Source organism: Lutra lutra, chromosome 11 (genome assembly GCF_902655055.1).
Source record: "Lutra lutra chromosome 11, mLutLut1.2, whole genome shotgun sequence".
NCBI classification, from domain to species: Eukaryota; Metazoa; Chordata; class Mammalia; order Carnivora; family Mustelidae; genus Lutra; species Lutra lutra.
Genome location: NC_062288.1, coordinates 94,451,154 through 94,478,019, shown reverse-complemented (window position 1 = coordinate 94,478,019; position 26,866 = coordinate 94,451,154). Strand labels below are relative to the sequence as shown.

Sequence of the window (26,866 nt, the reverse complement as noted above, 5' to 3'; positions counted from 1 at the left end):
GTGAGCGGGGAGCATGGGGTGCATGGAGGGGGCCCTGCTTTCTCAGGTTTTCTGATGCCCATCCCACCCCAAGAAAACCTACCAGCAGGGATTAGCTGGCACCTCAGGCAGAAGCAGCAAAGGGCAGGGAGTCAGAGTTGGTGGTCAGGAAAGGAGGGGGCACAGTGAAGCCACCTTAGCCCCTGATCCACTACTCGCCTCCAGGCCACGCGGGTGGCCATGAAGAGATTCTGGGAGTGGGCCTTGCCCTTCTGCACCAGCGAGAATTAAGGAGAAGCACAGAGAAGTTTCACAAGGTGAAAACACAGGCAACCTAGCTTTTGTTTGAAAAATAGAGCAAAACAATTAAATTATATCATAAAATCAGTTAAGTGCTATTTATGAAGCACTTTTGGATTTTTTTAAAGTGTTGATTATTTGACTGAATTTAACTCGTCTGAGCCTCCCTCCCCCCCCCCACACACACGAGAAAAAAACAATGACATATATAAATGCAGGCATGACGTCTTCCCCTCAAACCTCTCTTCCAGCATGGAGAAGGAAAAAAAATGACTAATGGCTTAATGCATTCAAAAAATATTCATAATAAATATGTTTAAATAAAACATTTATATTTATTATGGCATATTTAAACGTATCAATTTTAAATACAGAGCAATTCACATATAACTTTATATGTTTATACACTTGAAAAGGAAATGCTGCCTCCTGTATTTGGGCCTTGAATTCCTTATGTGTGAGGGGACCGTAGGCCCAGATGTGGCATCTTACAAAAGCCCCGACCTCATCCTGCTTCACCCGGAAGCTGGAGGATAGATGGCTCCTGAGAGGTAAAAAGCAAGTCCCCCTGAATTTCTTACAAACTCCCGTCAAGAAAGAGTTTTGCTCCTGGGGACTCCCGTCTTCCGAGTTGCCCCACTGCTGAGTTCTGCAGCCTTGCCCACAAGAATGAGGCTCTCATCAGAGAGACACAGGCAGCTTCTAGATCTAGAGACACAAGTCACCGGAGATGTATTTTTGCAGAGGTGGAAAAAGAACTAGGTGGCCCCAGGTCAGTGGGAGCATCACCAGGAGACAACTGAAAGGACTCTTGTTCCTCGTGGACAGTTAAGGGTCCAGGCCAGAGCCCAGAGTTCATTTTTATCTCTCTATCTGCCAATTAGTAGACTGGGCCTCACTGATAATTGTGCTCTCAAGGTAATGGCTTGTTTAAGTAATTGATGGTGTTTGTCCTCACTAGGGAACCTTAGCACATCAAAAGATGTTGAGAAAGCCAAAAATTCACCTAGAGTCTGAATTAATCACTTTGTCAAGCACAACAAAGGCTGTCTTGCTTTGCTAATAATCCCAAATGAGGTAGCAACCCTCAGTTAAATAAGGAAACTGTGGTGTCTTTAATTAATATCTCAAAGAGCTCAGACTGGCTTTTTTACTCACTTGATGTTTATGAGAATGGGACGAAATGCATGCAGAGCAGGAAGAGTGAGGCCTGGCCTCATAGAGGGCTTCGTAGAGAAGGATTTGGGGGCTTTCGTTAACCACAGGGTCAGTGTGTGTGGCTGAGCCCAGGTCAGAGGAAGTCAGTCCGCGTGTCTGCCTCTGAACGCTGGCCTCAGCACTTCCTCTTACCCAGGCTTGGCTTCTGGGGTGCTGCTGAGCACCTCCCCCTTCCCCCCAGCTCAGCTGCTTCAGCCTCTCTGGGTTCAACTCAACGCGGCTGCCCTTCAGCCTGCCCTCTGGCCAACTTTCCGACCTCAAAATGGCTCTCTTCGTGGGAAGCTCAAGCTTCCCCAACCTCCCCCACAGGCCCTCACTGCCTTTTGCCTCTCCCCCTCCTCCCCCTACCTCCCAGAGCCCTAGGCCAGCTCAGGTCCAGCCCTGGCTTGCAGCCATACTGCAGCCCTGACTCAAGGTCATGCAGGCCAAGGTCAGGCTGGACACACTGCCATGTTGGCCTGATCCCCGCTGCACCGCCATCTTTAAAAGAACGCTGACACCCCCAATGCTACTTGTAAGCCACGGAGCAGGGTGAGGGGTTGGGGACTGGAAGGCTGCCAGTCCAGTTCAGCAATCCTTACAGAGTGTAGATACCATACAGAGGGTGAGTAAGACATCCCAGCACCCCCACCCCCCCAGAGTATATCCTATGGAAAACCAATGGGGGAAGGGGGGCTATCCCTTGGACTTGGGGAAGCCCTGGTAACTAACAACCTTCCAAGTACTTCTTATCTTACCTAATAACTCCCCAGTTGGTATCCTTAGTGTCATCTTTGACTCTTTCCATCAATCTTTGTCTGGAATCAATCGTCAAGTACTGTCAGTTCTGCTTTCAGAAGATCTTGGGCATGTTCTTCTCCTTTCTTCTAACTGGCACTGCCCTGTTTCAACTCATCGTCTCCCTGGGGCATGGGCCAGTCCTTTGTGTCCTGACCTGGCCTTCCAGCCTCTGGTTTCTCCCTTCATCCAATAATCCAGTCCACACCAATCCACACCAGTGCCAGAAGAATCCTGCTAATGCACAAATCAGACCATGCTGTGGCCCAGTTCGGAATTCTCTATTGGCTCCCTGTCAAGACACACTCAACTCCTTTATTTGGCACATAGGACCTCGGATGATCTGGCCCTGGCCTGACTCTTCAGTGCCACTCCAAGTGGACTCTTCTCCCCTGCCTTTAGACTCTGGCAGTCTTGCACAACTTGGAACATTTCTAGTTATGCCGACTCGTTTTGTCCTTCCAGGCTTTTCCCCCATGCTCTTCGTCAGGGCCAGGACTAAGGTGACACAGCGAGGGATCTACGGTGTGACATTTAAGGAGGCACTCACTCTCAGGAATGTGCAAGCCTGAGAGTGAGCACCTTCTTAAATCTTGTGTCCCAGACGCCTGCTTACCTCACCCTGGTCCCAGCACTCTTCCCTGCCTGGTGTGTCTGCCCTCTTTCTCCACTTGGAAAGTCCTGATCATTCTCCAGGTCTCTGCCAGAGGGCTGCCTCCTCCAGGAGCCCTCCCAGACTGTTCTTGACACATAGAGACCATCTCCTTGGCCAAGGGCTCCCAAATGAGGAGGGACTGCAAATGAAGAGTAGAAAGCTCAGTGTATTGTTTGTAGGATTACAATCCCAAATTCATTATTTACTGTACCTCGTTCTGTTTCCATCCTGTGGGTTTAGTCATCTGTAGTTAATCCTTTTGTTTTTATGAAGTCCTTAAAGAACCCTTTAGATGTTGTTGTGAAAGAGTGACATCTGCCTTGGGTGAACCCTAACAGACAATTAAATTAGAGCCCAGAGAGGACAGAGGGGGATCCTCTCATCTCTGTGTCCTGCATAATAGTAGCGAATAATTACAGAGTGTTTCCTGTAAGCCAGGAGCTGGTCTAAGTGTTTCACACATGTTAACTCCCTTATTTCTCTCCACGCTCTGTGCATGTGGTGCTATGATGATCCTCTTCATCTTGCAGATGTGAAAACTGAGGCTCAGAATGATTAAGTGATTCATCTAAGGTCACACAGCTAGTAAGCAGCTGAGATGTCTGTTTCTGGAGTCTGTGCTCTTAGCTAGCAGCCTCTACTATCTCTCCTTTGTATGTTTATGGAGCCGCCCATCGCCTACAGCCCATCGCCTACAACCCAACCCGTCTACTAGAGAGTGGCTTAAGGACTCTGAGACGCCTGTGAATAGGCAGATGCCATTATCCCCTGGGATCAAATCAGTTGATCAGACTGGCCACTGAGTCAGCAGGGCCACAAGACTTGAAGTAAGGACTGGTGAGCTCGAAGTGAAGCCTGGCCTATGCAGGGTAGACCAGCTGTTTCATTGGCCAGCCCAATTTCGGTATCTCTAAGTAACCAAGGTTGGTACACGGGAGCACAGGGTTACTGGTGCACGGAATGGTTCTGTTCTTTCGTATCTTGCCTAGTAGGCACTCAAAAAAATTTGCCAATAAGGGGTGCCTGGGTAGCTCAGGGTTAAAGCCTCTGCCTTCGGCTCAAGTCATGATCCTGGTCCTGGGATCAAGTCCTGTATCGGACTCTCTGCTCAGTGGGGAGCCTGCTTCCTCCTCTCTCTCTGCCTGCCTCTCTGCCTACTTGTGATCTCTGTCTTTCAGATGAATAAATAAAATCTTTAAAATATATATATATTTTCCAATTGGATTTGAGGTTATATCTTCATGAACCCAGCCAATACTGCCATCTTTCTATTGAACTGCGACCTGCCCAATAGCCTGGAACAGGCCAGGGAAACCCAATTCTGTCTCCCAGCTTTGCAGATGGCTTAAAATGCTTAGGCAATTGAGATAACAAAAGGATACTGTGAGTGTTTCAAAATGTTTATAATCCCATTGCATCTTGTTTGTTACTGTAGTCCCCAAATCTCAGCATTGACCTAACTCTTAGCAAGTTGACCCTGTGGCCTTTGCTCATCTCCTAGCGATGGTGAAGAACCACAGGACCAACTGGAAATTGTATGGAAAAGGTCAGAAGGCAATAATAGCCCCAGTCTAAGATCACCAAGAGTCCCGATGCCCTTTGCTCATCAGCATGGTTGGTTCTGGCTCTTACGCCTCTGGGCCCTGGTTCAGAGGTGCAGACCTACAGAATCAGCCTGACCTTCCCCATAGCCAGCCCATCTGGGTTAGGCCTCTTACCTGCCTCCTATACCTTACAGTCTCTTGTATAATTACTGTCTCCTGCCCAGCCTTATCCTGGCCATTCTTAGCTCATCATTTGTACTGGCTATTTATTGCTGTGTAACAAATTACTCCAAAACCAAAGTGGCTTAAAGCAACACATATTTATTACCTCACACAGTGTTTGTGTGCCGGTCAAAAATCTGGGCACGGGCTCCCCCAGGGGTGTTGGCTCTGGGTCTCCCATTAGGTTACAGTCAAGCTGTCCACTGAGGCAGCATTGATCTGAGGCTTGCCTGGGCCTGGGGAATCTGCTTCCATGCTCACTTATGTAGCTATTGGTGGACATCGCCCACGAGCCTTTCTGTAGCGCTGTTCTATGGGCCATCTCGCTCCCCGCTGAGCAAGCGGTCGAAGGGAGGCAGGGGTGGGGGAGCCCAAGATGGCAGACTCAATCTTTTACAACCTAATCTTGGAAGTGACAGATCGTCACCTTGGTTGTATTTTATTGGTCACATGGCTGACCCTGATACAGTGGGGGAGGGTACTGTGCACGACTGTGAAAATGGCGGGGGCGGGGGGGGGGAACAGGGATCATTAGGAGTCATCTTGGGAACTGGCTGCCACATCGCCCTTGCCCCAGTGTGAGCCACTTTAATTCAAGTGTTTAATTCAAGTACATCCTTCTTCCAAAGTTTCACCTTGCGTTTTTCAAGCTGGTTACTGAGCCTTGTAAAGTCTGTAAGCTGCTCTTCCCTATGATTGAAACAAGCTTTGGTTGCTCTGTTCTTGATTCCATTAAGTAGTTAGTGCCTCCTCTGTGCTAGGCACTGGGCCAGATGCCCTCTCTCCTGACCAAGCATATATGTAGGACCTACTTGGCTTTTACTGAAGAATAAAATCAGGAAAGTTTCTAGCTAAGGGGGATGAAAATGGATGTAGAGCTATCAGAAAGACATGGCCAATGATAGGAAACATTTCCCAAGCTCTTGCTATGGATTAGGCATTGTATCAAGCACTGTGCCCTTTCCTCTCCAACCACATTCTTGTTATGTCCACCACATAGATGGGGAAACTGAGGCTTAGAGCCTGGCCCCAAGGGCACAGCCCAGGTCTTGGTCTGACTGATGGAGGGGGCTGAGCCTCCAGCCAGGCCTCTGATGGGTCTGCTCTGGCTCAGCAAGGCCAATAAGAAAAAGGAGACTACAGGAGTCTCCTAGGAGCAAGAGAAAAGAAAAGTAACCCAGACTGAGGGATTACAACCACGGAACCGTGTTCTCTAGGTGCTCTGGAGGCTAGAGTCTGACATCCAGGTGTCAGGAGGGATATGGTCTCTGAGGCTCTAGGAAAGGACCCTTCCTTGCTCTTCCTAGTTTCTGGGGTTGCTGGCAATCCCTAGAGTCCTTGGCTTGTAGCCACATCCCTCCAAGCCTGCCTCCATTGTCACCTGTGTGTCTGTGACCTCAGATCTTCTTCACTTTAGCTGTGTCTGCCTCCAGGGTCCCTCTTCTTATAAGCACAGTCACTCATGGATTAGGGCCCACTCGAATCCACTGTGACCTCCCCTGAACTTGTTTGCATCTGCAAAGACCATATTCCCAACTAAGGCCACATGCTGAGGTTCCCGGTGGACGTGTATTTTGGGGGGACACGACTCAACTCAGGGCAGAGACCATCAGAGCTGTCAGCAGTCCTGAAAAAAGCCTGAAGGGAGTAACCCATATGTGTGTGTGGGTGGGGACAGATCTTCCTGGCCACTCTGGGGACAGGGAAAAAGGAGATAGAAAGAAACTGACCCTAATGAAAGAAGACACTAATTCAAAAACATTTTTCCCCCAGCTCATTCTGAAAGCTAGGCTTTGTTGTTTGCTGGCTGGGATGTGGGGACACTTTTGTGATTTTTGCTGTTGTTGTTGTTGTTGTTGTTGTTAAGATTTATTCATTTATTTGAGAGGGAGACAGAGAATGTGCAAGCGAGGGGAGGGCAGAGGGAAAGAGGAACCAGACTCCCCGCTGAGCAGGGAGCCCCATGTGGCTGATCACAGGACACTGAGACCATGACCTGAGCCAAAACCAGCAGCTGCTGCTTAACCGACTGAGCCACCCAGGTGCCCTGGCTCTTCTGGTATGTATCATTACATGAACTCATCTGTGTTTAGCTGTTTTACTCAGCATTCCTGGTTTATAAGGAAAAAGGAAACAAAATCTTGTGGCTGCTTTCGGACGGCAAGAGGAGTCCCCTGTTCAGATCTGCCAACAGCTTTGTAGAGAACAGTGTATACAAGTATATGACAGGGAGGAGCCCGGAAGTGAGTTTAAAGTCTTTCTTTGTCTTTGAAAACCTGAGTGAAACTCACCCTGTGTAACAGGCTTTGTGATACTGGGTTACACCCTTTCATCTTATAACCACCAGCCAGCACCAAGGGTTACTTTCTTGAAGGGCAAGAGATAATCCTAAAACATATATATATATATATATATATATATATATATATATATATATATTCTTAATAACACAGTAGGCCTTAGCACCCATGAGAATATTTAAAACAATTCTGGAGCTATTTCTGTCTTCAGCCATAGCCATGTCTTGGTATAACAGCACCCCAAAATTTACTGCCCAGCATAGAACAATAAATTTATCCTAAACACTGCAGCTCACAATTTACAAGGATGTCCCCTGGTTGTAATATATTTCAGGATAGGGTGGACACACTCGGTTTTCTACACCCAGGCTTCTTCGGGTCTTCTGGACTTCAGCAATGCCTCCCTTCCATCCTGCTTTTCTAGCCTGGAGTTGGGTCCCTGATGGGTCAGCCACTCCCTTCCCTGCCTCATCTCCTGAATCACTATTTGTTCTTCTCAGAGTATTTTCCAGCACTGTCATCTGTCTGCTCCTGGCCTCTGATGCCTGTTCACCAGAAATTCCCAGGCACATCCCCAGGCTCGGTTCCGGTCAACCTGAGCCCCTCCCCTGAGCTCATGACCCGACGTTAGTACTGTTGGTGTCAGCTTGTCACTCCACGGCCAAGACCCGCCAAGACCCGCCATCTCAGTGTCTCAGCTGCCAAATTCCCCACCAATGTCTGTTCTTTTTTTCAGAGGTCACTGTCTTCATTTACAGTAAAAATCCAGGTGTCTGGTAGCTTTAAGGTTTTGTTTGTTGGTTCTTTGTTTTTATTTCTCTTATTTTGTTTTGTCACTCATGGCCTCTTTCTGCTTTGCCAGAGATCAGAACCCAGATGTGAAATCTTGGAGCATACAGTAATTGAATCATTGCTTGCAATTCTTCATGCCCTCCCTGTATCAAAATCCCATATCATCGCCCTTTATTGGACAGCTTTCAAGTACCTCCCATTATGGTGGGTGGTGTCTTCTTCCCCCACCCCATGAATGTTGGGCTTGGGCATATCACTTACCTTATCCAGAGAAATACAGGCAGAAGTGACATTAAACCACTTCCAGACTGAGGCCTCAAGAGGCATCATTTCCCCTGGCATCTTTTGCTTTCTTGTAATCTGTCAGGAGTAGAGTTTTCCCCCCACCTATCCTCTTCAGCCTGGGCCCCATTACCAACACATATGGATCAGATCTGAACCCCACCCGCAGCCCAGAACAGAACTAACCCCCCCAACCCACAGACTCTGAGAAAAATGAATGCTGTTGTTTGCCAATGAGCTTAGGGTGGTTTGTTACACAGCATTGCAGCTGTAGCTAATACAGGTCAATTCTCCTGACTTCTCTGCTCATTCATTTCCTCATCTGTAAAATGAGGCCACTGGATCATAATCAAGGTACTCTGCCTCTTTTCTACCCCTGCACTACTGAGGTCTCTGGCAGGCACCCAACAGTAATAGAGACTAGATGTGGCAGAGTCAAATATTACAAATCTCTAAAGAAAGAGAAGGATGTGGAAATGTTAATTCCATTTAGGAGTGGCCTTGGAGGGAGTCATTTCAGTGGGGCTGAAGGGTGAATGGGAGATGAGAATGTGAGCAAGTGTAGGGTCCTCTTTCTAGCCTCGTGGCTGGAAAGAGAAGGATGAGTGTAGTGGTAGATGAGTGAAACCCGCAGACAAAGAAGAGATGGTTAGTTGGTTAGTTGGTTGGCTGGCTGGCTTACTTGGGTATTTTAAGATGAGAGGGATTAAAATCTACAAGAAAACATTACAGTGTCATAGTTAAGGGGTAATGAAGGTGAGGGCTTAGACAGGAGTGTGCAGGAAACAAAAGGTCTGGTCTATGAGAGAGAGTAGAGGAAGACTTCCCAGGATTTATGTACGGATTTGATATGCCTCACTTACATTTCCAGTTCTCAAACCCATGGGCGAGGCAGGTGTCAACCAGTGAGACAAAGACGAAATGGCCAAGAGAATTGTGCAGGTACTGTTCAGACCAGAGGAGAAATGTAAATTTTGTCGTAGGAAAATTTTACATGTTTCTGGAAAGCGCATTGGGTTTAAAGCTTGATTTGTAAAGCACTTTTCAAGAAATAGATTTTCTTCTCTTTTTAAACATCTACAACTAGGAGATACAAACTGGCATCGGCAGACTAATAATATATGTGGATATAAGATTTACCGATCATGAGGTACTCATACTCCCCTTTTAAGGAGACAAGGGCAGGATGACTCTGTCTCCACTCTATCATTAGAAACTAAAGCTCAGGAAGGCAGCTGACATCTCAGACCTTAGTCCCATCTCTTCTCCATCACCTTCCTTCCCGGCTGCTTCAAAACCTGCTGCATTTTCTGGCTCCTGTCCCCACCACCCTGTCCATGGCCATCTCCAACAGCACCTAAGACTTCTTAGTCGCTAAACCCAACAGGTATTTTGCACCTCATCTTACTTGTTCAAGGTCAAAAAGCAACCTGGTAAAAGAAGCCCAAGGTCACTCACAACAAGGCCACTTATGTGAAATACGGCTGTCCCCACTTTTTCACTTCAGTGCACTCCTGAAGAGCATGGGGGAATTCGGAAGGGCGTTAAAATTATTTAATCAATTGACTGAAATTGAAAACAAAATCATGAGCCATCTCCCCTGGATCTACATAATTATTATGGGGTATAAGCCTGCAGCGATCCAGTAATAACTAGCTATCACTTATTGAACATTGCTGGGCCCAGCCCATCTATTCGATGTCTTAACTCATTGACCCTTGCAAACACGCTAGGAGGCAAGCACAGTTACTGTGCTTATCTCACAAATGGGGACACTGAGATGCAGAGACCTTACCAACTTGCTCAAGTTTGCAAGGCTAGCCAGGGCTTTTGAATCCAGGCAGTCTGGTTCCAAAGCTCACGCTCTGGACCATTGCGCAAGCACAGAAAGGCAGCCAAGAGTGAAGTGGGTTTTGGTGAGGTTTCAAAGACCGTGCTGGAGAACCGACACGCTGCTCAAGTGCCTAAGGGTCCTTGGATTTCCCAGATGGGTGCCATAGTCACCTCTGCACGATGATTTTGTCTAGGAACCCTTCCCTTATCAATAGTGCAGAGATGAAATTCTCCCACAGCCCAGGCTCGCCTGAATTGTAAAGACAGAATCTTTTCTTAAGATCCAGCGTTCAAGTTGGTGACATTTTGTTATATAACAAATGAGAGTGGTAGCTCGTTGCAGTGGTACATGGCCAAAAATGAATGGAAATTCTCTATGATAATATCCATAGCAGCAAAGAACAACTAGCTTGTACTGGGAGTCCCTATATGCCAAGCCCAGGCCACACTGAATTCTAGATATAGAATTCTATATGTATCTCTCAATTCAGCTTAGCTCAACAAGAAGTCTGAGTGTTTATTTACCCAATAGAAATGTATCAAGTGGCCCAGGCACAATGCTGGAAGATGGAAGGTGTGTAAGGCCAAGTCCTGCCTTTGGGGAGCTCACGTTAGATGAGTGGAGAGCAAGAGAAGGGACCAAATGCAGTGGGGCCAGGAGCACAGGGAATGCAGAGGGTCCCACCTGACCCGAGCTGGAGAGGGCACCCCAGTAGAGGGATATGGGTGGTAAACAGCATGGTGTCTGGAAGGAACTGTGAGCACCAGAGAGGAGAGGGTCTGGTGAGAAGCGCTGGGAGATGAACAGGCAGAGGGGGAAGGGATCAGCTCAGAGAGGGGGAGGAGAGGCTGCAGGCCCTGGAGCCTTCATCCCCTAGGCGGGGCGGGTGCCATGGAAGGGTTTTCTGCAGGACAGTGGTGGGCTCCTGTGGTGTGCTTCTGGCTGCAGAGTTGCAGGACAAAGTTGAGGGACACAGGCAGGAGGCAAGGAAGCCAGTCAGGAGGCTATTTCCAGCCAAGAGATGCTCTTGAAATTCTGGATGGCAGTAGTAGAAGAGAGAAAGAGGAAAGAATAATTCAAGCACCATTTAGGAAACGAGACTGTCAAGAATGTAGATTGGCGGGGCGCCTGGGTGGCTCAGTGGGTTAAGCCGCTGCCTTGGACTCAGGTCATGATCTCAGAGTCCTGGGATCGAGCCCCGCATCGGGCTCTCTGCTCGGCAGGAAGCCTGCTTCCTCCTCTCTCTCTGCCTGCCTCTCTGCCTGCTTGTGATCTCTCTGTCGAATAAATAAAAATAAAATCTTAAAAAAAAAAATGTAGATTGGCTGGACATTAGGGTGAGTGAGAGCTGGCCTAGGTGGCCAGGTGGAAGGAAAGGTGTCATATGTCGAGAGTCAGGGACTGTCAGCCCTTTCTTATTAATGAGGAAACTAGCAAGGATGGAATGACTTTTTTCTGGTGGAAAAAGTGTATCTGTCCTAAACTGTAAAGGCCTAGCTGATTCCCATGGTACCATATTTCTCCAATATTCCCCAGTTACCTTCCTTTATCATCCTTTTTGTCATGAGATGATGCTCCCCATTTTGGTCACTCTCTGTTTACAAATAGAGTTCAAGCCCCGAAATGTATAACTGACTGTGCTTTACAATGCTTATGGCCTGGCATCTCCAGATGCCTACTGATTTGCGAAAGTAGGAAGGGGGTACAAGAGATATTTTCATCATTTCAAAGAGTCTGATGTAAATCGGGCAGTTATTGACAATAAGATCGTGCAGGTTAATGAAAATGTCAAGTTTCTTTGCTTTGGAGTGGAATTATAACTTGGTACGCTAATGCTGGTTATCTCATTGGTCAGCTGTTCTCACTGGCAGAGCTTCTGTCATTGTCTTGGAATGATTAAAATGGGAAAATCAATCATTACTTAAATATGTATTGTTATTTAGACAATGGAACCTATGTGGAAATAATATAAACAGTGGGTATTTGCATTACTTTAAACTGTGGGGATTAGTGTTCAATAGAACAGGGAAGAGGAGGTGTTTGTCCTTTGATGCCTCTCTTTTGGGGGACTGGATGCCTCCTGTCCCCCTGCACTATTGTCAGGGTACCCTGGTCAGACCCCAAAAGCTCTAAGATCCCCATATGCCACCTCTAAATGGTTGTGTCCTGCCTTCTGTCCCATCCTTTCCTTTTTGCATCTGAGCCCTGCTTTTTAATTTCTCTTGTGACAATTTATCTGTCTGCATTCCTGAGAATGTGATCCACTGCACATCAATGAGGGAGAAGCAGCACACAGCCTTGAAAACCTTCAGCATTCAATGAGTGTGTGAACTTAGAAGTCATTTATTTACTTTTAGCGAGCCACATGCAAGGCATTCTGCTAGGTGTTGGGAACACAGGGCCCCTAGCGGGCAAGCGAGTCGGAGGGAGACTGATCCTGCCATCCCCGGTGCTCACACGCCCACACGTGCATCTCAGTGACCTGAGGGATGGTGACGATCATTAACATTTATTGAACAGCTACTGTGCACAAGGCGCTCACTGGCTCAAGTTCAGTCCTGTGCTCAGGGGCTTGGAGTCAGGCTAAGAAGACAGGAGACGTGCATACACAATAAGATAATACAGTAAGTACCGAGATGGCTATAGACACAGCGGGGCTCTAGGGAAGTTCGAGGTAGGCAGGGCTCCTGAGGGCTGGCTGATTAAGGTCACCTTCAAGAAGAGTGGCATTTGGCAAGGTTTGAAAGGCTGACTGGGGTTTCCACAGAGAGAGGAGGACATTCACACAGCAGGGACTGTGATGAGGGAGCAAGAGTAGGGAGAAGAAGGGGCGTATTGTGTGCAGGCAGGAGGGAAATGCGGAGGAGGATCTGAGAGCACCTTTCGGTTGACATGTGGGGGCAGAAGCTGGTTTTGGTGCACAGGGCTGGCTGTCCCTAGGGTGTCCATGTGTGGTGCTCAGAAAACGGTTTTGGTTGAAGCCACTATTCGTCAAGGTTGGCTTTCCTTTCAGGCCATCTCTGACCCTTTTTTTCCAGACAAAAGAGAGAAGCTATGCAACATCACATATTTTGGCAAACCAGGAATGAGGTGGCTCTTCATAACGGAGGAAGCACCAATGCGGAGCAGCCCTGACTGTCCCTTTCCTCCTCTCGCCAAAGTTCCATCCCCAGAACTTTGAACTCTGAACGTTTTGTTCAGAGATACGTTATACGTAGAAATATGTTATACGTAGAAATCCCTGCCGTGCTGTTCAGGTTCCTAAAGAGAGGGCACTTACCCCAGTGGCAAGTGACAGCCTATGAAGATGCTTGTGATTATGACATACAGGGTGAAGGGAAGGGGTCGTTCAGTAACTTTATTTCTGGAAGAGCCACTGTTCTCCCAGGGAAAGCAGCACCAAGCATATACTCAAGAACCACAGTAAGGCGCCAACATAAATGCGATTATTTGCCTTGTCTATAGAACAAATGAGATTCTGCTTTTATCCCTGCCCAAAGAGTAGATGCTGTGAGAAGCCTGAACTCTCGCGAGATAAGAGAAGTATGACCTCAAGTATTAAGATTATTGGTGTTGTTTTCTTCACAACAAAACAAACCAAAAAAGCTAAGAACAATGCATATGCCCCTTGAGAGGGGCCCTCCCCAGAATCCCCAGGCTTCCTCTTGAGTGAACAACAAGAAGCCTTATTGTTTTATAATCACATTTTATTTTGAGCCAAAAATAACGTTGCCCAGTCTAATCACCTATTTGCCAAAATTTGGATTGTTTTTTAAAAAAATCAATCCATTCTCAGAAAGATGACAGCTGGTTGCCTTGAGGTTGTCGAGAGACTGCCTCCAGGCACCAAGGGCCATTCCTAAAGAAAAGTGCTAAGAATGTGATTTCTGATAGCGGCATATCTGCAGCAAAGGTTCAGCCTATCAGGAAAATGCCTTTGAAGGTCATAAAATTCATTTGGCTGTATAAGTTCTGGTGTGTATGCTAAAATAATCAGTCACGTTACTTTATAGTCACGCCTCGTACTCTCGTTCTGGAAAAATCAATAAAGGGAGGGGAAGGCTAGGGATATTGTGTATAACTATTTAAAAGAGAGAAAATAAAAAAAATCATATTCTGTGAAAATGGTCCTCAAGGAAGCACAGACCTAGTTTTCTTAAGCAGGTTCAATTTTATCTCCAAGCCCATCACTGAGTTATTAAACCAAAGGACCCATCATATCCTAAACAAAAAGCACAAAAAGCCAAAAAGGGAAATAGCATGCATCCTTCTCTAGATGTTCTGGGGCACTGGAAATTATCCATGGCCTTTAAAATGTATTTCTAAAATGTGTCCATTATTCAATGTGTCCATTATTCACACCGTTAATGTTTTGTTCCACCAAATGGTACAAACCCTGAAACCGTGACACTTCCTCACCCGAAATTTCTCCCTTCTCTCCTCTGCCACGTCAGTTCTTCCTTCTCTTTCCAGTCCCAGCCCCAGACCCTTCTGCATCCCATAACCACCCCAGACAGGCTGGTGACCCAGAAAGTCTGAGGAGCGAGGGCTGGAAGGCAAAACGAGAGTTGTGCACGAAGCCATAATGAGGCCCCAAAAAGCTGCTTTGTGAGAGTGTTTCCCAGCTCCTGGGACCCTCTCTCCTCTCCCCCGGAACCACTGCTGAGGATGAGTAGGGTGTCCGGGCAGAAGAGCGAGCAGTTCCTAGTGGACCACTTGTGTTTATCTGACTCGCTTTTCACCAGCTGTGGCTGGTCCCGTACAGACTGGCCCCTGCATAGAGTCCAGATCCAGAAGGCACTCAGTGCTCACGTGGGCCAAGCGCCCATACCATGCAGGAAGTGCTTTGGTGGCATTCCCAGCAGATGAGGAGGGATGCTCCCCACCCCCCAGGGCAGCATTCCTGCCACCATCAGAGGACTGTGTTTTTCCATTCACTTCAAGGTTGAACCAGAGCCAGCCTGCACACTGGCCCTCCTTTACCCTCTAGACTCCATACCCTCTATGGCCGGAAGTAAACATCATCAACCCTGGAGCCTCGAAGCTTGTAGAGGGATCGTCCACATATATTTTACTCCTCCGTTTCCACCGGGCTACGCAGCTGCCTGACCAGCACCAACACATCTGACCACTCTTTGCAAGGGAATATCTTAGCTGGTATAGATCACCTTTCACCATAGCCATACATAGCATTTCTTAATCCAATAAACTCAGGAAAACTGGGTTAAGTGAAGTTAAACATTTCTTGACCGCAGAACTTTTGGGGCCTTTGATAGGCTACTGCCTACTTCATTCCCCAAACATTTTTAGGAACAGAACTTGGAAAATGGTAGCCAAACTGATCTTCAAATAACCTTATTCTGCAGCTAGACACCTCTCTCTCTCTCCTTCTGATTATACCAGGGAGCACCTACGTGGCTTCCCTGCTCTGACAAATTCAAGGTTTCTCACCTTGAAATCAGCCCAATGGTACTTGTTGGTTTTCTTTTAAGTGTATTGATGTAAGACTGACAAATGAAAATTGTATATATTTAAGGTATACAACTTGGTGTTTGAGATAGGTATACCTGTATAATGATTACCACAATTAAGTTAACTAACTCTTCCATCACCTCACATAGTTACCATTTGTGTGTGTGTGTGTGTGTGTGTGGTGAGAACACTTAAGATTAACCTCTTAGGAAATTTCACGTATTCGACATTATTACTAACGACAGTTACCTGGCTGTACATTAGGTCTCTAGAGCTTGTTCATCCTATAACTGAAGGTTTGTACTCTCTGACCAACATCTTCCCATCCCCCCCACCCTCCAGCCCCGGGCAACCACCATTCTACTCGCGACTTGCATGAGTCAACTTTTTGATTCCACATCTATGTGAGAGCATGCCATATTTGTCTTTCTGTGTCTGACTTATTTCATGTAACATAATACCCTCCAAGCTCATCCACATTGTTACAAATGGTGGGTTTCCCTCTTTTTTAAAGCTCAATAATATAGCTTGTCCATTTGGTCACAATTTATCCATCCATGGGTTAATAACATTTAAGTTGCTTCCATCTTTTGGCTATTGTGAATAACGCTGCAACAAACTTGTGAGTGCAGATATCCCTTCAAGATGCTGATTTCATTTCCTTTGGATATGTACTCAGCAGTGGGAGTGCTGGATCACATGGTGGCCCTGTTCTTAATTTTTTGAGGGACTTCCCTATTTCCATAGTGGCTGCACCAATCTGTGTTCCACCAATAGTGCCTGAAAGTTCCCTTTTCTCCACGTGCTCGCCAACTCTTGTTATCTTTTGTCTTCTTCATGATGGTCATTCTAACAAGCGTTGAGGTGACTACTCTTGGCTTGGATTTGCATTTCTGTGATAATTAGTAATGTTAATCACTTTTTCCTATACCTATTAACCATTAGTACATCTTATTTGAAAAAAATCTGCTGTGTTCCTTTGCCCATTTTTTGATCAGGTTGTTTTGTTTTGTTGCTGTTAAGTTGTGTGAGTTCCTTATATATGTTGGATATTAACCCCTGTTCAAATATACAGTTTGCAAATATTTTCACCCATTCTGTAGGTTGTCTTTTCACTTTATTGAGTGTTCTCCTTGTTGTGCGGAAGCTTTCTAGCTTGATGTGGTCTCACTTGTTTATTTTTGCTTTTGTTGCTTGTGCCTTTAGTGTCATATAAAAAAAAAATCGTTGCCAAGACCACGATCAAAAGACTATACCCTCTGTTTTCTTTTTTTTTTTTAAGATTTTATTTATTTATTTGACAGAGAGAGAGAGAGAGAGAGAGAGATCACAAGTAGTCAGAGAGGTAGGCAGAGAGAGAGTGGGAAGCAGGCTCCCCTCTGAGCAGAGAGCCCGATGTGGGGCTCGATCCCAGGACCCTGGGATCATGACCTGAGCCGAAGGCAGAGGCTTTAACCCACTGAGCCACCCAGGCGCCCCCCCTCTGTTTTCTTTTAGGAATGTTACAGTGTCAGGTCTTACATTTAAGTCATTAATCCATGTTGAGCTATTTTTTGCTGTGATATAAGATAAGGGCTCAGTTTCATTCTATTGCCATGTTCTTATCTAGTTTCCCCAACATCGTTTATTGAAGACACTATCCATTTTCCATTGTGTTTTTGGCTCCTTTGTCAAAAATTAATTGGCCATATAAGCATGAGTTTATTTCTGCATGTTTTCTTCTATTCCGTGGTCTGTATGTCTGTTTTTATGCAGAACCATACCATTTTGACCCTACAGCTTTGTCATATAGTTTGAAATCCAGAAGTGTGATGCTTCCAGCTCTGTTTTTCTTTCTCAAGATTGCTTTTGTGGCATAAAAATGTCGGGATTTTTTTTCCTATTTCTATGGAAAATGCTATTGGAATTTTGATAGGATTACATTCAATCTATAGATTACTCTGGGTTGTAGGTACATTTTAACATGATCACTGGGTCTCTTCCCTTTTATTTGTGTCTTTTTCAGTTTCTTTCATCAATGTCATAATTTTCAGTGTACAGATCTTTTACCTGCATGGTTAAATTTATTCCTAAGTATTTTACTATTTTTGATGCTGTAACTGGGATTGTTTTCTTTAAATCTCTTTTCATATAGTTTGTTGCCATTATAAAGCAATGCAGCTGATTTTTGTATGTTTCATTTTGTATCCTGCAACTGTACAGAATTCATTTATTAACTCTAATAACTTTTTGATGGAGTCTTTAGCATTTTCTATACATAAGATCATGTCATCTATGAACAAACAGTTTTACTTTTTTCTTTCCTCTTAGGATGCCTATTATTTCTTTTTCTTGCCTAATTGCTCTAACACTTCTGGCTTTATAATGAATAGGAGTGGTGAGAGTGGGCATCCTTGTCTTATTCTGATTCTAGAGAAAGGTTTTCATCTTTTCACTGTCAAGTATAAAGTTAGCTGTGGGCTTGTCATATACAATCTTTATACTGAGGTATATTCCTTTTATACCTAATCCATTGAAAATCTTTAACAGAAAAGGAAGTTGAATTTTATCAAATGCTTTTTCTGCATCTATTGGGATGATTATATGTTGTTGTTGTTTTTTTTTCCTCCATTCTGTTAGTGCAATGTATTATGTCAAGTGATTGGTGGATATTAAGCCTTCCTTGCCTCCCAGGGAGATATGGTTTCTTCTGAATATGGTCTAGGATTAGATTATCTAGACTACTGGATAGAGTCTGGGCTTAGAATTAGAATCTAGTCCTCCCGTATGTAAAGCAAGCTCTCTTGAACAAAAGATACCAAGATAATTTCTGGTCCAGTGATTTTCATTATAATTGTAAGTCTTAACAATCACCAGTAACGGGGCACCTGGGTGGCTCAGTGGGTTAAGGCCTCTGCCTTCGGCTCAGGTCATGATCCCGAAGTCCTGGGATCGAGCCCCGCATTGGGTTCTCTGCTCAGCGGGAAGCCTGCTTCCTCCATTCTCTCTCTCTGCCTGCCTCTCTGCCTACTTGTGATCTCTGTCAAATAAATAAATAAATTCTTAAAAAAAAAAATAATCACCAGGGCGCCTGGGTGGCTCAGTGGGTTAAGCCGCTGCCTTCAGCTCAGGTCATGATCCCAGGTCCTGGGATCGAGCCCCACATCGGGCTCTCTGCTCAGCATGGAGCCTGCTTCCCTCTCTCTCTCTCTCTGCCTGCCTCTCTGTCTACCTGTGATCTCTGTCTGTCAAATAAATAAATAAAATCTTTAAAAAAAATAATAATAATCACCAGTAACATTTTACCTTAACCTGGTCTTAGAATGAGCCTTGATCAGAACCCTAAAGCAGCCTGATTCCTGTTTTAACAACCAGTTGATTTATACCCTCTTGAGTCTTGGGCTCCTGAACTTTAAATGCAGCCTGGCATTAAAAGCCTTTGCATCTTTCCAAGACAGCCCTTCTCACCTTCCAGTGTATTCATACATTTACCTTCTTCGACTGTTTAGCTACTTAATGGAACCATTACAGTTTAGTTTTTGCACTGCCTCATTAGCCAAGAAGCTCTCCCATCACTCCAAATTCCCCTTGTACATTCTACTCTATTGGTAGAAATAATGAGATTATCGTCCTGAAAACTTCCACGCCCGAAGCATAAAACTGGTTTCCTCTTCACTACTGGAGAAGAGCAATTTCCTCTTCTTTCTAGTAAAGTTTCTCTCTTTTTTTATTTTGTATTTTTTGCTTAGTAACTCATATGCATGAAAGAAATATGGAAGCTGTCAAAAGACTAAAAAAAGAAATAGAATTCACTTGTAATCCCACCAAGGAAGAAAAACCGGTGTTAATATTTGGGCCATTTCCTTATGCTCTTTTAAAGAATAAAGCAATCTTTGCCATCAGGAATCCAGCTGCCAAGTATTAGGTGTGCTTGAAAGTTTAAATACACTAGAAGTTAAGGTTGTCTCTAGCAATATTCAGTTCATACAACTTACTTCTTATACATCAAATCTTTTCCAGAAATAAAACTTTCAAACAATTTTACCCAGAAAAAAATGAGCTTTGAAAATGTCTTGTCATGTGAGTTAATCACCTTTGTGTGTGTTTCATGTACTTCTGGCTAATATATTCTACATGTCCACCCCAGCTCCAGCCCCAATGGGGCAGCCTTGATCTCCTGATACCCCATCAACTGTTGATTTAAATACGTGTTGTTGAAAATTGTGTCAAATGCACTTTGAGGAAAACTATAGAAATATACTGTGCCTGTTTTATAATGGTCTCTTTTTTAATGAAATTGACTCTTTTGCTTTCTTCTTTCCAAATTCACATATGCACTTCGTGATTAAGAAGTCTTTATTAGTAGACCTCATGGTCTCTGTTTGACAGTGCGGCTGGGCCTACAGCAACAATTTAAAAAGGGGTCACTGAGTTGGTACAAACTGAAAACACAACAGGCTTTCAGGAAAAGGGGTGACTCGTGTGGGCACAACTGTTAAGATCTGTAGGGATCTGGGAAGGCCAAGAGAAGAACCAGCAAGAAAAATACCAACAGAGATCAGAGGCTGGAATTAGCCTTCAGCTAGCATTTGTAATGCACCAGTGCCACAGGCTGGGCATTGGGGTATGGGGGGAGTGTGATGGGAGATATGATAAAAGCAGCACTGAGTGGGGACTCCTAAGTGCTCTGGACAAAGAGGAGAAGCTCCCCTGAGGAGATGCCCCTGAACTGAGCACTGAAGGAAAGAGAAGAGGAAGGGAATTCCAAGCATGGAAGGGCAAAGGAAGGACACAGGCAGCAACACGACCACTTTCAGAACAGGTTATGGGGGAGAGGAAGCCACTGAAAGAGGCAAGAGCCAAACCCTAAGTCCTGGGTGCTGGGCTCATGAATGTGTACTTCTTACCTGTACTGCCATTAAACCAAATGCTAGAAGGACATATGGATAGAGATTTCTGGAATTGCAGTGAGACATGAGACCTCACCCCTCCCTGGCAGGAACTCACAGGCCAATGCGCGAGGCAAGAGGCAATCCTCCTAATTCTACTTTCTCAGAGTTTAGGCTCTCCCTGACACTCTTATCTGACCCAATGGCAAAGATGACTCTCAAAGGAAAGACAAAGGAGTTTGAATAATCAAGACACGCCACCCTCCACAGTGTCTTCTTGGGAGCAAGATGGCTATGGGGATCTGTCCACCTCCAGCTTTCCCTGAGCACTGCTCTCTCTCCACAAATACCCCTCAGGAGAAGGAAGCAGGAGGAGAGGCCCCACCTCATTCAAGCAGGAGTCAGTTGCTCAGAGGATCCCTACAGCCTTGCCTGGAAGAGGAGGCTTGAGAGCCCAAGAATGGTCACCTTGAGCTGGATCAAGGGATAGACCCAGGAGCTCTAGAGTCACGGCTGCAGCCACCGTCTTCTGCTGCCTTCTCTCCTTCAGCATGATTCCCTCCAGACACCATGCTTACCCCAGAGCCTCCATGTCTCCCCCTGCCTTGGGCATACGATCCCGACCCCCTATTTCCTGACCTTGTACCAGAAAGCCTCTACTCCAGGCCTGGCATACATTAACAGATCAACAAATATTTTTAAGATAACAAACGGAAGTCAGCTTTCACTTCCTGTTTACCGTGGCTGCTTCATGCTTTTATCTAATCTCTGTGTCTTTGGCCCAGGTTATTAATATGGCCCCAGGAGTGGATCACAGATGCACAGCTGCCTTGCTGAATGGTGCAGTGTTATTGTCTGCGACTTCCTGATCTACACGAATGATAGCCATCCAGTTACAGCAGCTTATCAGTCAGGACACATGCCCCTTTCCATGACCAGAGCGACACTAATGTATGCAGTTCATTCATTCGTTCATCAAACATTTATCGAGGCCATGCTATAAGTCAGGCACTGAGCCGGGAGCTGAGGGGGGAAAAACACACACACAACAAAGACAGAAACGTGTAGAAAAGTGTCTACTACCAACATTAATGCTGTAAAACGGCCTGGAGGATTCAGACGGGACATACTTTGAGAACCACAGTCAGAGCATAGCTATTGATGGGAAAATAGATTCATAATCCTCTGAAGAAGAAATTTAAAATATACCTGAGGGGTGCTCGGGTGACTCAGTGGGTTAAAGCCTCTGCCTTCGACTTAGGTCATGATCTCAGGGTCCTGGGATGGAGCCTGGAGCAGCGGGGAGCCTGCTTCCCTTCCTTTCTCTCTGTCTGCCTCTCTGCCTACTTGTGATCTCTGTCAGATAAATAAATAAAATCTTTTAAAAATATATATATATACCTGAAGCACTAAAGACTTCTCTTCCTCTGCGTTAGCTTACATGATGGTGGCTGCCATCTACTAAGCACCTACGATCTGTCCAGACTGAGGCATAGGCATCCCTGAGCACAGGAACACTTTGAGATGGATGAGTGGGGTGGTGGGGGTGGGAGGAGCAACTCGTGGCTCCTGGTTTTGCATGTGGCTGGTTTCAAGGCAAGATAAGCTGTACTGAGAAAAGTTCAAAAGATAATTAAACCAGGGGTGCCTGGGTGGCTCAGTGGGTTAAAGCCTCTGCCTTCAGCTCAGGTCATGATCCCAGAGTCCTGGGATCCAGCCCTGCATGGGGCTCTCTGCTCAGCAGGGAGCCTGCTTCCTCCTCTCTCTCTCTGCCTGCCTCCCTGCCTACTTGTGGTCTCTGTCTGTCAAATAAATAAATAAAATCTTTAAAAAGAAAAAAGATAATTAAACCAGTTAAAAAGCAAAAACAGCACTGGGACTGAAGCTGAGTTTCAGAGCCAATTTCCAAGAAGTCATTTCATCATCATAGAACATCAAACGTGAATTCCATTTTCAGCTATGCAAATTCCAAAAGAATAATACCTTGCGTTTGCATAATGCTTGATGCTTTTCAAAGTGCTTTCCCAGTTATTAATCTAGGGGAGGCTTTATTACCACCAAAAACATAAATTGAAATTCTGCTCAAACTCAAGTTCTCCATTAATTTTTCCACTTTCCCCTCTAAAACTGGAGCCACGTAAATCCAGGTGCTTTGGATCGAGTGGGTGACTGTAGTGAGTTAAACCAGCCGGGTACATATGCACAAATGGGCCCACATTGTGCGCCCTTCCCTCGACAGACATACGCCTTCGGCAGAGCTGGACTTTGAAAGCCTCCTGTGGAATTAACCAGGTAAACAGGAAGCTACTCTCAGTTCAAATCTGAGATCCTTTTAGGGTCTTGTGCACTCCAGTCACCAGAATCCATTCCCTTCTACCAAATAGCAGAAAACTAGAAAATTAGTTCCACCACTTTGTCCTTAAACCCACAGAAATCCCTGCCCATGTCCTCCTGCAAAGTGGCCCACAATGCCAGACAGTTCCTATGTCCCTCCCATTTTTAATGTCCCATGAACCAAGAGGCTGACTCCACAGTATCCCCATCATGGGAAGCAGATCTCAGAAAAGGAAGGGGAGAAGATATGACGCACACGAGGGAATGCTTCCCCCCAAACCTTTCCAATTTGTTTCTTTTTCCATCTTTCAAACTTAATTATGTGTAGCGTTCTCAGTCACTGAATCACCAGCCTTTCCTGACACCTCGATCTCATGCATTTTAGCAAAAGATTAACCTGGCTGTTTGCTTTTAATTCTGAAGCTGTGTTAATACTCAACTCCCTCTAGATTAGGAGAGAAGAAAAACACTCCCACATCCCCCGCCCTGGCTCTAGCAAGGCTCCAGGGCGGCTGATGCTGATAATGTCACGGTCGTGGGAACTTGCTGGCTGACTTACCACTTCAGGAGGGCCAAGAGGACCGCTGAGAGGGCCGCTGCCACCATGGGGCCATTCACTTCCAGTTTGAGAAACCCCAAGACTTCCATTGTCGCTGAGTCCCTAGAAGATCAATCTTCCGGAGGAAAGAGGGAGGCTGACCCCCTGCTGTCACAGGGACCACAATCCACAGATGGAAGAAGGATCAGGCAACCAAGACCACATCACATCAAGTGGGTCCCCAAAATGCGCTCTCGGTCAGAGTGTCTCCTTATAAAGAGGAAGGAAGAGAAAGGAAAAAACACAGGGTTTCAGTGTAAGGCAATGAATCAGCAACTATTTTCTGGAGGACAGCACTGTCAATAAACATTTATGTTAACTTCCCAGGGAAGTAGCAGCAGGACTGGTCCCATGTTTGTTGAGACGCTAAATGGTTGCAACCATAGATTTCTACTCCAACCAGTAGTCTATGGAGAAAGACTCCCCTTCCAAAAAATTAATTCATAATTCAGTGAAGATATGGGGTCTGGAGACTCTGTCCCAGAAAAGAAATGGGATCAAATATCAGTCTGATTGAAAATGCTGGTGAAGAGTCAAGATGGCGGAGAAGTAGCAGGCTAAGGCTACATCAGGTAGCAGGAGATCGGCTAGATAGCTTATCTAAACATTGCAAACACCTACAAATCCAATGGGAGATCGAAGAGAAGAAGAACAGCAATTCTAGAAACAGAAAATCAACCACTTTCTGAAAGGTAGGACTGGCGGAGAAGTGAATCCAAAGCGACGGAAAGATAGACCGCGGGGGGAGGGGCCGGCTCCCAGCGAGCAGCGGAGCAACGGAGCACAAAATCGGGACTTTTAAAAGTCTGTTCTGCTGAGGGACATCACTCCAGAGGCTAAACCGGGGTGAAGCCCAGGCGGGGTCAGCGTGGCCTCAGGTCCCGCAGGGTCACAGAAGGATCGGGGGTGTCTGAGTGTCGCAGAGCTTGCAGGTATTAGAACGGGGAAGCTGGCTACAGAGACAGAGCCGAGGAGTGAGCTCTCAGCTCGGGGTTGCAGCCTGGGTGAGCTCGGAGCGCGGCCAGAGGCCAGGGAGACGGGAGTTATTGGGCGCTATTCTCTGAGGGCGCACTGAGGAGTGGGGCCCCGGGCTCTCGGCTCCTCCGGGCTGGAGACTAGGAGGCCGCCATCTTCATCCCCGCCCTCCGGAACTCTACGGAAAGCTCTCAGGGAACAAAAGCTCCCGAAAGCAAACCCAGCAAACCCGAGAGGATTACTCAGCCCGGCCCCAGGTAAGGGTGGTGCAACTCCGCCTGGGGCAAAGACACTTGAGAATCACTACAACAGGCCCCTCCCCCAGAAGATCAACAAGGAACCCAGCCAGGACCAAGTGCACCTACCAAGGCGTGCAGTTTCAATACCAAGGAGAGCAGTGGAATTCCAGAGGAGGAGAAAGCAAAGCACAGAACTCATGGCTTTCTCCCCATGATTCATTAGTCTTACAGTTAATTTAATTTGTTGGGTTTTTTTTCCAATTTTTTTTCTTCTGCTGCTAAATTTTTTTTAACTTTTATCCTTTTCTTTTTTAACGTTTTTTAACTAGTTTATCTAATATATATATAGATATATATATATTTCTTTTTTATATTTTTTATTCGTTTTCTTTTTTTAATTGTTTTTTTTTCTGAACCTCTTTTTATCCCCTTCCCCCCCCCCCCACAATTTGGGGTCTCTTCTGATTTGGTTAAAGCGTATTTTCCTGGGGTCTTTGCCACCCTTTTAGTATTTTACTTGCTCCTTCATATACTCTTATCTGGACAAAATGACAAGGCGGAAAAATTCACCACAAAACAAAAAGAACAAGAGGCAGTACCGAAGGCTAGGGACCTAATCAATACAGACATTGGTAATATGTTAGATATAGAGTTCAGAATGATGATTCTCAAGGTTCTAGCCGGGCTCGAAAAAGGCATGGAAGATATTAGAGAAACCCTCTCGGGAGAGATAAAAGCTCTTTCTGGAGAAATAAAAGAACTAAAATCTAACCAAGTTGAAATCAAAAAAGCTATTAATGAGGTGCAATCAAAAATGGAGGCTCTCACTGCTAGGATAAATGAGACAGAAGAAAGAATTAGTGATATAGAAGACCAAATGACAGAGAATAAAGAAGCTGAGCAAAACAGGGACAAACAGCTACTGGACCACGAGGGGAGAATTCAAGAGATAGGTGACACCATAAGACGAAACAACATTAGAATATTTGGGATTCCAGAAGAAGAAGAAAGAGAGAGGGGAGCAGAAAGTATATTGGAGAGAATTATTGGAGAGAATTTCCCTAATATGGCAAAGGGAACAAGCATCAAAATCCAGGAGGTTCAGAGAACCCCCCTCAAAATCAACAAGAATAGGTCCACAACCCATCACCTAATAGTAAAATTTACAAGTCTTAGTGACAAAGAGAAAATCCTGAAAGCAGCCCGGGAAAAGAAGTCTGTAACATACAAGGGTAAAAATATTAGATTGGCAGCAGACTTATCCACAGAGACCTGGCAGGCCAGAAAGAGATGGCATGATATATTCAGAGCACTAAATGAGAAAAACATGCAGCCAAGAATACTATATCCAGCTAGGCTATCATTGAAAATAGAAGGAGAGATTAAAAGCTTCCAGGACAAACAAAAACTGAAAGAATTTGCAAACACCAAACCAGCTCTACAGGAAATATTGAAAGGGGTCCTCTAAGCAAAGAGAGAGCCTAAAAGTAGTAGATAAGAAAGAAACAGAGACAATATACAGTCACCTTACAGGCAATACAATGGCACTAAATTCATATCTCTCAATAGTTACCCTGAATGTTAATGGGCTAAGTGCCCCAATCAAAAGACACAGGGTATCAGAATGGATAAAAAAACAAAACCCATCTATATGTTGCCTACAAGAAACTCATTTTAGACCCAAAGACACCTCCAGATTTAAAGTGAGGGGGTGGAAAACAATTTACCATGCTAATGGACATCAGAAGAAAGCAGAGGTGGCAATCCTTATATCAGATCAATTAGATTTTAAGCCAAAGACTATATTAAGAGATGAGGAAGGACACTATATCATACTCAAAGGATCTGTCCAACAAGAAGATCTAACAATTTTAAATATCTATGCCCCTAACGTGGGAGCAGCCAACTATATAAACCAATTAATAACAAAATCAAAGAAACACATCAACAATAATACAATAATAGTAGGGGATTTTAATACTCCCCTCACTGAAATGGACAGATCATCCAAGCAAAAGATCAACAAGGAAATAAAGGCCTTAAATGACACACTGGACCAGATGGACATCACAGATATATTCAGAACATTTCATCCCAAAGCAACAGAATACACATTCTTCTCTGGTGCACATGGAACATTCTCCAGAATAGATCACATCCTGGGTCCTAAATCAGGTCTCAACCGGTATCAAAAGATTGGGATCATTCCCTGCATATTTGCAGACCACAATGCTCTGAAGCTAGAACTCAATCACAAGAGGAAATTTGGAAAGAACCCAAATACATGGAGACTAAAGAGCATCCTTCTAAAGAATGAATGGGTCAACCAGGAAATTAAAGAAGAATTGAAAAAATTCATGGAAACAAATGATAATGAAAACACAACGGTTCAAAATCTGTGGGACACAGCAAAGGCAGTCCTGAGAGGAAAATATATAGTGGTACAAGCCTTTCTCAAGAAACAAGAAAGGTCTCAA

General features: G+C 45.2%; 1 protein-coding gene across 3 annotated transcripts in view; it reads right to left on the bottom strand.

Annotated features, from left to right (window-relative positions):
- The window catches only part of TBXAS1 (thromboxane A synthase 1), a 165,228-nt gene that overhangs the window by 126,594 nt on the left and 11,768 nt on the right, over positions 1 to 26,866 (bottom strand). Inside the window, exon 2 of one of the 3 annotated variants that reach the window (XM_047695482.1) lies at positions 23,137 to 23,385. The exons of 1 other annotated variant lie outside the window; for it this stretch is intronic. In XM_047695482.1, the coding sequence (XP_047551438.1) occupies positions 23,137 to 23,225 (89 nt within the window). In that variant the 5' untranslated portion in view covers positions 23,226 to 23,385. Of the gene's footprint in view, positions 1 to 2,234; positions 2,305 to 23,136; positions 23,386 to 26,866 lie in introns of those variants that run through there. One more of the 3 variants, XM_047695483.1, reaches the window with a different exon arrangement.